The 12,941-nt window shown below is 39.4% G+C and overlaps 1 protein-coding gene across 2 annotated transcripts in view; it reads right to left on the bottom strand.

The window, feature by feature from the left end:
- The window catches only part of LOC141444542 (Kv channel-interacting protein 4-like), a 31,315-nt gene that overhangs the window by 9,167 nt on the left and 9,207 nt on the right, over positions 1–12,941 (bottom strand). The window contains exons 1-4 of one of the 2 annotated variants that reach the window (XM_074110107.1): positions 12,351–12,415; positions 3,555–3,676; positions 1,134–1,203; positions 205–275 (exon numbers count right to left, since the gene is read on the bottom strand). In XM_074110107.1, the coding sequence (XP_073966208.1) occupies positions 205–275; positions 1,134–1,203; positions 3,555–3,676; positions 12,351–12,381 (294 nt within the window). In that variant the 5' untranslated portion in view covers positions 12,382–12,415. Of the gene's footprint in view, positions 1–204; positions 276–1,133; positions 1,204–3,554; positions 3,677–12,350; positions 12,416–12,941 lie in introns of those variants that run through there. The other variant, XM_074110108.1, reaches the window with a different exon arrangement.

The raw sequence follows: 12,941 nt of genomic DNA, 5'->3' as shown, positions 1-12,941 counted from the left end.
ATATAGACCTGTTTCTTATTTCCGTTAACTTCGACAAACAGCTCAATTCATTTATAGAAAGAAAGTAATTTAACCTAACATCAGATCGAAAAAAAATCGAACCCAAGACCCCAAGCTTCGTAGTCAGGTTCTCTAACTCTCTCCATCCGGTCGCTATTGAATGTAAGTGATGATGATGATGATAATTTTGATGATGACACTGACCTCAAAGTTGATCTTGCCACTCTGTTTATCCTTGACTGTGTTGAACACCAACTGTGCGTACTGTGAAGCATCTGCAACCAAAACTTAACTGTGTATTTAACATTTGACATTTAGTGAAGGACATCCTAACAACATATGATGTCCTCCGTGTCGTGTCCGACACAGGCGAACCTTTAGGCTTGTTTATATATTAAGTATATGCCCGAATATGACTGGCAATATTCAATATGGCTGGCAAAGCCAAACTTAGTCTTAAAGGTCCTATTACAGGGCGCGCAATATAATTGACATACATACATATACATAAAAATCACGCCTGTATTCCCAAATGGGGTAGGCAGAGCACACGAAACGTTACCGCTTCGGAGCCACTTTTAGCAATTTTAGGTTTTAAGTTTGACAAAAACGGTACAATAGTGACAGGTTGCTAGCCTGTCGCCTACGGTGTACCTTAACCTATGTCCTCAGTCGCCTCTTACGACATCCATGGAAGAAATGGAGAGGTGTTATTCTAACCCGACACCACACGGGCATAATTGACCATTATGTTATCATTATACTTGGAACACCTGGATGCCACACGTCTTATTAAGTATAAAGACCCGCCCGTGACCTTCCTACACTTACACGTATAGTTAAGTTCAAAAGTGGCATTCTGTCCCTTTTGGATTAATAGCATTCATTTTACAATTTTGCAGTTTCACCGTCAAAAAGTTAATTTAATTTTGTTAAATTAACTGCTAACCTATTTGTGTTTAGCCAACAAACCTGTTTACAGTTTTGTTTCCCGTTCATTTTACTTTTAGTTAAATGAATCAGTAAGTGGTGGCAGCTTTATGGGTTTATGTAAATTGTAATTTGTTTAGTTTTAAGAACCATGTACCGTTTGTGCCCAAATAAACATTAAAACATAACAACATATAACTAACCTCCAAGTGGAAAGAATTGAGAAAATATGTGTTTAAATGCCTCCTCGTCCACTACTCCTGATGGGCATTCCTGTAAAGGAAAATATATATTTTAATGAAACTGATTTTGGAAAAAATATTTTGCAAACGGCTTCGTATTTTTAGGTCAATCTTAAAAACAGAAACAACTGCAAAGCAAGCGCGAGCCCAAAATTCGCTTATCTCTAAATAGTGTCTCTGTTTTTAAACCCCGACTCAAAAAGATTAGTGTTATAAGTTGGACCGCTATGTGTGTCTGTGTGTCTGTTGTGGCACCGTAGCTCTTAATCTCTTTGGGCTCCACAGAAAACCAGCGTTACTGCACATAATGTGCGGCAACACATGCTGAGTGGAGACCCTTTTTGGTATCCTGCCGTGTTACCAAGTAACATAGTTTTAGTGCTAGTTTTAGTCTTAGTTTTAGGTGGTACTTATGGAGCCAAACTTTCTTTCATCTTTCTTTTCTTTCTAAGCGGGTGGACCAATTTGAATGCGGTTTTTTTTATTTGAAAACAGGAGCAATGGTTCTTAGACAAGTTTTATCAAAATAGGTTCAGCCGTTTTTGAGATATTAAACTTTGAAGTGACAAAGTCGGGGGTTTTCGAACTTTTTGTAGGTTAGGTAATCATATCATGATATCAGCCGTGGGACGTCCATTTTTGGACATAGGCCTCCCCCATAGACCTCCAGTTGCTTCGGGACGCGGCCCGCATCCACCAAACCGCAGCTTTAACTAGCGGCCGTATTGTCTAAAGCCAGGTTTACACTAGCAACAAAAATCGTTCAAGTTGCATTGTAATGTATTGCGGCGCTCGGTTGACCACTACAAACTCGTTGGCTTCACGGCCTCGCAATGTAATGCAACTTGCACGATTTTTCTTGCATTTCTAAACCCGGCTTAACGCTCTCACCATCTCTTTCTACTCTACCATGTAAGGGAAAGAAAGAAAGAAAAAAATATTGTCACAAAAAAAAATAACATTATCGAAAATACAAACTGAGACATGGATGCACAGAAAAACCAGAAAAATAGACCAGCGCTGGAATTCCGTGCTGCGTGCCCAGCGTGCCATACCGCTACACTACCACTGGAAAGGAGTACAGACACGAATTTCTCCTATGCACCCATATATCTCAGGTTGCTTATTTCCACTACGCTACTTAAGCAGCAGCACTAGCGACATCTAAAGTATTCAATAGAATCTGTCAATTTTCTACATATTTAAGACACCCTATCGTGGGGGGCACACTTGATTATATATGTCCCTGTTGTTGCAATTATCATCTAAAAGGAATCAAAAAAGAATAATAGTCACATCACAAAGCCTTAGGCAGCCCGGTGTTTATATTAGTAGGCTGGAAGTGTCTACAGGATTGTCAGATTCTATTGAATTGGAGTTTATGTTTCGCTCTCATCGAGAGACGTAACTTTCGGAACTAACCGCTCAACCTCGCTTTATTATTATTATTTTTTGTATTTTTTTTCTTTAATTGTATAATATAGTTTTTAAGTATTTTATTTGTAATTATATTTTTATGAAAAAATGACTTTCTGCCAAGTTTCTTGCGGCGCATTCTTCTTGGCAATGATGGTCTTTCCGAAAGCGCTGGTAGTTTAAAAAAATGACGTGTAAAAGTGCCCATTGCGGCCTATTTACTGAATAAATCATTTGAATTTTTTTTTTAACCCCGACAAGAGATGGCGCTACTAAGCAATCAAATTATCATTGGTTATTTGGGGTCTTTTTGTATTTTTTATTTCAATTCCAAATTTGTTACTTTGTTACGGGATGATCATAAAAGTAACAAATTTGGAGTTGAAATGAAAAATACAAAAATACTCCAAATAACCAATCATAATATAAAATATTTATTGCTTGTGGCAAAAGGGATCGACTCAGCATAAGCCGAGAGCCACGAGGCCTCGGCGCTGGTTTTCAGCCTGCAGGGCTATACTACGAAACTCGAAACTCGAAGTTCGTATCGTACCGTCCCTCTCGCTCTCGTATTAAATAGCATAAGTGTCAGAGGGACGGCACGACACGAACTTCGAGTTTCGTAGTAGCCCCGCTGGCCCTTCAGTCTCTGAGCGTACATAAAACTATGCTAGGGTGAGCTGCTGATAACAAATATAAATAAATAAATATCACGGGACAATTCACACCAATTGACCTAGTCCCAAAATAAGCATAACAAAGCTTGTGTTATGGGTACTAAGCAACGGATAAATATAATTATGTAAATATAGATACATACTTAAATACATATTAAACACCCAATTTTTCATAGCTTCGTAGTCAGTCTCTAACCACTAGGCCATCTGGTCGTCTAAACCTACCTAATGTCTATAATTTTTGAAGGAAAAGTTAAATCTATAGTATACAAATAAAACACAAATTCACCTGTTTAAACCCGCGGTACATAAGCTGTATTTCTCTAGCGGTGAATCTGGACCCTCGCGCGAGCTCCCTCAGACCCTCTGGTCGGTGACGCGCTGGCAACGGGGCCTCCTCGCAATCCTCCTCTGAAATGGAGCTTAAGGTTAGAAGCAGAAGGTTGGAGTTGCGTACTGTTCCTGTTGTGTTGGTTAGATTGTGACTGTCCATTTGCCGAGCTGCCCCACTTTTCCGATTGCTATTTTAATGTTGCTAATTTGGCTTGGTTTCGATTTCTCTTTGGTGGCAAATATAAGCTAGTCAAGTCCCAGTCCACTGAAAAGGGACGGAGGTTTTATGCAATTCTATTGGTATTTTTATCTCGCTCATCCTTCCGCTGCCTCCCCCTCCCCCGTGGACAGGCACTCTAAAACTAACAACACTCTGTACATGAAAAGACCCATTCAACTCTTAAAAAAATACCACTCAAACAAAAACCGACTTTATACCGTGCTGGTCAAAATACAAATTTAAATAGAAATGTTTCCCAAAAAGCTTCAAACTGAATGTAACTCTTTCGTGCTATAAATAGAATTCAATTCCGCTTCTGCATATTACATCAAAAGATCACTCTGAAAGACAAACACAGAATAAATTGGACTATATTTTCTAAAGTGTACGGGTCATTTTAGTATGAATGGTGTTTTTTATAGATACAGGTTGCTTCTAAAAGCTTACGACGACAAAAGTGTTTGAAATGTAAATAGAATTAGTATAATATTTTTGTTGGTGAAATGTTTATTTTACTAATGTTGTTACAGGTTTTATAAAAGTTTATATGCTTATATTTTTAAAATAGTTCTTTGGGGACGTGTCAAAATATACAAAGCTTTTTTTTCTTTTTATATTAAGCACCTAGACCGTTTGCCTGGGATATTCCTGTGCATAATAAATCTTTATTACACTAATAATATTATAAATGCGAAAGTTTGTATGTCTGTTTGTTACCTTATCACGTCTAAACCGCTGAACCGATTTAGATGAGGTCGGTGTGCAGATAGTTTGAGTCTCGGAGAAAGACAGGATAGTTTTTATACCGGAAAATTGCATAGCTCTTGCGAGATGGCGATAAATAAATTCGCGGGAAACGACCAGTTCCTAACAAGGGGTCTAAACTAGCTAACGTAGTTAAAAGAAGACAATTTATAAAGTCAAATTAAAGTTATTATTTATTTTATATTACACTTCCACTTTGTAAGTGCATAAGCAAAGCAAAGTAAATAAAAAAACGGCCAAGTGCGAGTCGGACTCGCGCGCGAAGGGTTCCGCACCATTATTTATGTAACATTAGACATTAGCAAAAAAAAACAAGTTTGTTGTATGGGAGGCCCCCTTAGAAATTTATTTTGTTTTAATTTAATTATTTATTTTTAAACTGATTATACAACGAAATGTTCTGTGAATATTTCAAGCGTCGAACTGTTGCCGTTATTAATATCAAGCGGCAAAACAATCACGTTTGTTGTATGGGAGCTTATCTGAATGAGAATTTTTAGCCGTAACAGTCCGTAGTAGTAGTCCGTATTTTTTTTAATCTTTATTTATTATGGAACTTTGATCAAACGATAATGAACATGTCAGTTCCCAAAGGCCTTAACTATAAAAACACCACAACAGCTATAAGATTTAAATGAGTAACAACTCGTGCCAAGAGGGACTGACATTTCCTCCAAACCATACCACCGGATCAGTCCGTATTTTAATGTAATGTATATGGGTCTATATTGACTGGTAGAAAATTGTTAGTCAGAATGTTTTGTTATAGTCATAATGTAATGTTTGACATAACTCTTTTTTTATTTTTCATCACACTTGCTCGTAAACAGTGTCGTAACATGCAGGCTACCTTAGTTGCAACCCCCCAAATAAAACCCTCGACCTTAATGTGCTTGTCATGAAACCCGTGGTCGGTCGCATGAGTCATTGCGCTTACACATTGTCTTGTCATGAAGCCCAAGGACGGTCAATGAGTCGGTGCCCGTACTGATGGCTCCTGCTACATGGACCACATGCACACGCACGTTGCGGCGCATGCCGAGGGAGGGGGAGGGGGAGGGCGACGCTGCCAAGAGCACAGCCTAAGGTATCGCCAATATTTGGAACAATTATATTTTTTCTTTTACAAATATAAAATTTTACTTGCAAATGTGATGAAAAACATTGTATGTCGCACGGGCGGTACAGAATTATGAACATCGACTCATTAAAGCCCTCAGTCTTCGACTTCGGGCTTCTAATAGACTCTCGTTCGTAATTCCTTATTTACCGCCCTTAAGACACAATGTACTATTAAACCATTTATATTTCAGAACTGTTATAAAACAAACCTAACCTAACCTATAGAGTTCTACAGGATGATTAGTTAAAAAAATATGAAAAATTTACGGTTCCAGCGGGAAAAAAAATTATGACTAACAATAATTATGACAAACATTACATTATGACTTATAAGATTATGGCAGTCGAAAGGATCCCATTTTGTATGCCTTATGGCGAAGCATAGCGATACCACCCAATTTTATGTAACACCTGTAATACTAATGACCTATGTTCGCAAATAAATGATATTGATTGATTGATTGACGGAGCCCCCTTATATATTTGTTTTATTCTGTTTTAAGTGTTTGTTGTTATACATAATCTGTGAAAATTTAAAGTGTAACCATTACGACTCAAGAGATAGAGCCCTGTGGCAGACGGACGAACACACAGACAGACAGATAGAAAAACAGCGCTCTTAGTAATAACACCATTTGAGTACGGAACCCGAAAAAGCAAAAAAGCAAGTTTTTGCAAAAGTTTTTGCCTTGCCCGCCATGGCAGTCGGGTAAAACAGTGCTTGTTAGGGTCTACGAGTTTCGTAGCAGCGCTACGGGCTACGGCGTAGAGGCATCTACGAAAGTTTGCTAAACTTTGAACATTGTGGTTTTCAGGCACTTATAAGTTTATTAAAGAATTTAGTTGAGAACTATGTAAAATATTTAAATTTAAAGTATTTAGAGGAACGCTTGAAGTTTAAGCATGCTATGGAATATATTTTTTACTTTTCTGCGCCCACCCGCATCACGAGGGGTATCACAGGTGCATTGCCGCCATTGCCGGCCCTTTGAAAGACTGACAGACTCGTTTTTTAAAGATCTCCAAGCGGTACCGTTCCGAAAATGCTGTCCCAGGAAGGTGGTGCCATATTTATGTCGTGCGTGGAAATTTTTGGCGCGCAGATATTTTAGAACCTGGGGGCCTACTACGCTCTCTTAATACGATCCAGTTTAGGCTCTAAACTGAACTGCATCGCTATTTCGTACCACGACGTTACTTTTGCGATTCAGTTCAAGCACGGTTCAGCGACAGCGATACAGACATTTTCATTCACTCACTTCAATGGCTTTTCGTACCATGACGCTTAACTTGAGTGGGAATTGAATCGCTTCAGTGTCAAATTTAGCGATTCAGTATAAGTTACACATTTCGTCAATTCTTTTGGAATTTTAAGTGTTTTACTTGGAATATTTTTAAATTTAAGAACTTTTAAACTTTTATTCAAGTTTTATAACTTTTCATAGACATTGTGCTTCTTAACTCCTCATTGATAAAACTAATTTTTCAGTGAGAAAAGAGACTCGTGGATTAGTGACAGCGTAAACATTTTATTTGGAATCAACACAACGGTTGCTAAGAACACGGAATGACATAGAGTTATGGTTTTCCAAAATAAAGAGGTTTTAGTATACAATATTTGGTTTGCATATAGCGGCATCCCTTTCACGACTTAGCGTTTCAGTTTCGGACCAGAGACAATATCGGTCTTTCATTCACTTGTAAACCATTGAGACTCAGCTCTGCGAAATAAACGTCGTGGTACTAATTTCAACGATTCAGTTTAGGTGCCTAAATTGAACTGCTCTGCGTTTGGATCGTTTATGTAAAGATCATGGTAGGCCTCCTGGATTCATTACTGTATTTGACAACTCCAGAATTTGCATCCTAAATATTATTATGAAAATACTAGCTTTTACCCGCCCTTCGTCCGCGTCGAATTAGGTTATTGCGCGCTGTTCTCTCGGGAACTGTGCATTTTGCGGGATAAAAAGTAGCCTATGTCACTTTCTGTCCCATAAATCACGCCGCATCTCTACGCCAAAAATCACGTCAATCCGTCGCTCCGTTTCGACGTGAAAGACTGACAAACACACACACTTTCACATTTATAATATTAGTATGGATAGATGCAACATTTATCACCAGAAATAAGGAGATACGCAGAACAAGGGTCACCGACATAGCCAAGCGAATTAGCTCGTTGAAGTGGCAATGGGCAGGCCATATAGCACGGAGAATTGATGGCCGTCGGGGCCGAAAGTTCTCGGATGGAGAGCGCGTGGCAAGCGCATAGGACGTCCACCAACGAGATTACCCGCTTCACGTCCACGCATAAACGTTACAAGGAGTTTCGTCCTACAGAAACGATCCTGGCCGAACCACCAAAATGTCACTTCTAGATCATTGTACTGACACCAGATTTACATAATTAAGTAGGCTAAATTTCCAATCAATCTGACCACTGAAAGTAGTTCAAATTCAACTTAGTCGAATAAAAAAAAACACATTCATATTCATTTACCTTTAAACGAGCAACTATTGTATATATATTTTCGGGGATGACAAATCATCTACCTTGGTCTTATCTCTGGGAGAAACGCTTAACGAGTTTTAGCCCGAGCAAAGCTCGGTCGCCCAGATACTTGCAAGTTAAATAAAAGCTTGTAATAATATAAATGTACAAACAGACATTACGGTGAGGTAATCAGTGCCCCCTGATCCCTAATAAGGCCACGTCTGCTGCTGCAGCGGGCGCTGCATACGTAATGTGCATCGACTTACACTCGGCAGTCGGAACGCGCGGTTTGAACGCCCACGATAATGCTTGTAATATTCTTATTCGTTTATTCATTCTAATTCATGTTCATTTATATTAATAGATGTTAGTTATATAGATGGTCGGTGCATGAAACCCTGTTTGGTTATATAATTGCAGCCTATACTTGGTTTCCGGATTTTGTACATTCAAGGATTTTAATACAAACTAGACTAGTGTATTTCAATACAGAAATGTAAATGTTTAGAAAGTTTAATGGGGGAATTTCATTATTTAAGACACCACTTGACGTTGTTTTGTTTACATTTAATTAAATACCTATGCAAATCAAGTATAATATAATACTTATAATTATTTATACTATAATACATTACTTTAACTTGATGAATTAATTCAATTTTGAACATGAAACTACCGTGAGACTCACTCATATTAAATATAATGACCCGGATAACTCACGTCTTAAATCGAGTTTAGCTCGACATGTTTCGGGCTAATCCGTAGCCCTTCGTCTTCGGAGCAACGCGACTCAGCGGCTGCTGCAACACGCGCACTGCGCGCCGCCGCTCTGCTCGCGCGACTACCCGACGAAACTGACACCGGCACACAACTACCCGCGTTTTCATCATCATTACAACTGTCAAATGTAGGGTAGCACACAACACTAACAATATCGCTCTGTAAAGGTACGTTCACACACACCGATGACGCAGCACGAGTATTTAACACCGTTTTCCAACTCGGAGGTACCGTCCAACCACTATCCCGGTTGAAATTCGGCCGACGACTAATCTCGATGGCTTCACGCACTTTCCGCGGAATGAAAAATTTCTCTCTCGCAAGTACAGATACCTTATCAAATCTGATATAGTGCGTCGAATCCGAGTTCATTGAGTGCTCGGCCACAGCAGACCCCTTGTCGTCCTGTTTCCTCATACTGCGTATGTGCTCCGATACCCTTGTGGAAACGTTTCGTCCAGTCTCTCCAATATAGCTCTTGCCACAGGCACAGGGAATCATATATACCCACACACACCCACACACACACTACACACACACACTTGTTACGCCGAAGATATAGCATCAAGTCGATTTTCCGTCCTCATATGCAGCTCAGACAGTTGGTACGTTCGCCGAAGGATAAGGAGCCCCTGAGTGGCCCCGGGGTATATATGATTCCCTGTGCCTGTGGCAAGAGCTATATTGGAGAGACTGGACGAAACGTTTCCACAAGGGTATCGGAGCACATACGCAGTATGAGGAAACAGGACGACAAGGGGTCTGCTGTGGCCGAGTTGATAAGGTATCTGTACTTGCGAGAGAGAAATTTTTCATTCCGCGGAAAGTGCGTGAAGCCATCGAGATTAGTCGTCGGCCGAATTTCAACCGGGATAGTGGTTGGACGGTACCTCCGAGTTGGAAAACGGTGTTAAATACTCGTGCTGCGTCATCGGTGTGTGTGAACGTACCTTTACAGAGCGATATTGTTAGTGTTGTGTGCTACCCTACATTTGACAGTTGTAATGATGATGAAAACGCGGGTAGTTGTGTGCCGGTGTCAGTTTCGTCGGGTAGTCGCGCGAGCAGAGCGGCGGCGCGCAGTGCGCGTGTTGCAGCAGCCGCTGAGTCGCGTTGCTCCGAAGACGAAGGGCTACGGATTAGCCCGAAACATGTCGAGCTAAACTCGATTTAAGACGTGAGTTATCCGGGTCATTATATTTAATATGAATTAATTCAAAACAATAATAATAAATCCTTGGTTTATTGACTTTATATCCAAGTCGAAGTCAAAGTTTCAAGCGTCTAAAAAACGCCGCGTCTCAACCGCTCAGTGTATCTCTGCCACTCCATTGACAGTCACCTCACGTACAGTCGCGCGTCACACAACCCAACATATTATATCTTACATTATTACATGAGATGTATCAGTATTTTCTGGTTTAGATACATTTTTGCTCTCCCTGGAGATACTATAACTGTCACTTTAACGGGAGCTGACTTTAGCTTATTTTGCGCTACATTTTTCTCAATATCATCATCATCAGATATGCAATAATAAGGGTTCTTTAATTAATTTATTGAATCAGGCTTTACTTTGCGGAGGTCCATAATCAATGAACTAAAAGAATCAACAAATAAAATAAAATAAAGAATAGAAGAAGAAGAGTATGAAGAAGAAGGGGATGAGCAAAGAAATTCTTTTAGTTCATTGGTTCTCTTATTTTTCACATAAAAAGCTACCCACTTATAGGGATAACCTACAGGATAGTCTAAAATATTTCCTGAATAGTTCATGTCAACGTCTGTCAAAACCGCCTTGGTTTCAAAAGTTCTCGAGGAAGAACGACCGAGCGTAGGTCTAAGCTCTTTGAATGATGATGATATGTTTTTCAGTAAACTGCTTACTTATAGGGTTATAACCCAGGATTGTCCAAGAACCAATAGTCTCAACCTTGTGCCAAATGTGTTGTACCGAAAAGAGTGGCGATTACTCCACCGACAAGAGCTAAGCTCTTAAATTAATGATGATGATATGTTTTTCAGTAAACCTAAGCTAACCCACTTATAGGGTTATAACCTACAGGATAGTCCTAAAATATATCCTGAATAGTTTCATGTCAACCTCTGTCCAAACTTGTGTTGGTAATGAAAAGTTCTCGAGTGAAGACCGTGGCGTAGCGTAGGCCGTCCACCAACGCGATGTATGAAAAACCTGGTTAAAGTCGCGGATTTACGGTAGATGTAGGCCACTTCCAACCGAAGCAACTGGAGGTCTATGGAAAGAAGAAGAAGAAAGAAGAAAGAAAGGTTTATTTTGGCTCCATAAGTATCACCTAAAACTAAGACTAGAACTAGCACTAAAACTATGTATGGGGGACTATGTATGGTACTATCTATGGGGGAATTCTATGTCCAACGGTGGACATCCTACAGCTTAACTACAGCGTGTATTTTTGTTACTACCTCAATCTTTAAGGGGCTGTTTCACCATCAATTGATTAGCGTTAACCGACGGTTAAATGTGATGCCGTCTCCGTCTATTCGAACAAAACAAATAGAGACGGCATCACACCTAACCCCCAGTTACCACTAATCAGTTCCACTCAGTGATTATTAGGGTCTCCACTAGTTAGTGAAGACCCTAATAATCACATTTTATTATGTTTTAGTAAAAAAAAATTACTTATTATTTTCCTTACAAAATTAATAAGCACGCAATGTATCACTACGTGATACTGCTTTGTTTTTATTCAAAACGTCGCACTTGTTGACGTGACAGTTGTCACAGAACGTTTCTCTCTCGTATCAAATGATTGTACGCATTACATTGCTGCTCGAAAATATTTCAAAAATTAATTACGCTCTGGTAGTTAATTTTAAATTAATATTTGTTTTGATATCGGTTCACAGCACTTTAATCTTCGTCTGGTTACAGTTTCAGGTAGTATCAAAAATGCACATTTTATATCTCCAAACATTCTATATGTCAACAAATCAATATACTCCATACAAAACTGTGACAGCAGAACGCCTTAATGAAACGATATTGGTGCACCAACTTGAACTATATCTCCTTATGAAACGGCCGTCCTTGGCTTAAGCGTACAGTCCATTAGGGCAAATCATTAGTATTACTGAATAATGTATCAGTCCTGAAATATGTACGACGGAGCAAAGATACTCTGTATCTTAATGGCGTGGATAGTATTTTGTCAACTGGACGGAAATAGTACCAGAGTGGAACCTTTTCATAATATACAAAGTGTCTCTGACCATAGGGCTTTAAATTCAAGGTTCGATTCTACTCCCATAACTAAACTACTTTTGTTTTGTAATATTTTCAAATAACTTGAATTTGGATAGTTTATTGATCCTCAATTACTTACTTGGTGGGTGCCGGAGAACAGCCAGCGACATCGAGGCAGACCGAGAAGGAGATGGTGGGACGATCTGGACACGTACGCAAAGGACTGGCTTGACATTGCGTCAGAACGAGAGTTGTGGAGGTCAAGAGGGGAGGCATTTGCCCAGCAGTGGGACACTATACAGGCTTATTGATCCTCAAAGTTTAATCGTTAAATCAGTGTATCAGTCATGGCGGTGTTATTGCTGTCTCTAGGTACGGGTATCTTTAAAAAAATGACATTTATTTGACATATCTAAGTTAAACTTTAATCAATGTGCTACTTAGTATTGTATTTCATACATAGAAAATAGAGCCTAATAGAACCTTTAATCTGTATGTTAAAAATTACATTAACAGTGACCTTTTAGCGAGTAGAATCGAACCTTGGATTTACAGCCCTGTAGACGATGCGTACACACGCACACACACACACATACAAACATATATGTTATTTCTTAGATTTAAGGTTGTGGGTAGGTTAAGGTTTTTTGGATTTAATAAATAAAAACTTGAGGGTAACGTTAAAACCGCGAGCTGTTATGTGCTAGTCGCCACTGTCACGCGATGCGAA

The sequence above is a fragment of the Choristoneura fumiferana genome, chromosome 30 (assembly GCF_025370935.1).
Source record: "Choristoneura fumiferana chromosome 30, NRCan_CFum_1, whole genome shotgun sequence".
Classification (NCBI taxonomy): domain Eukaryota; kingdom Metazoa; phylum Arthropoda; class Insecta; order Lepidoptera; family Tortricidae; genus Choristoneura; species Choristoneura fumiferana.
Note: the sequence above shows the minus strand (reverse complement) of the source record. Positions and strands in the feature narration are given on the sequence as shown.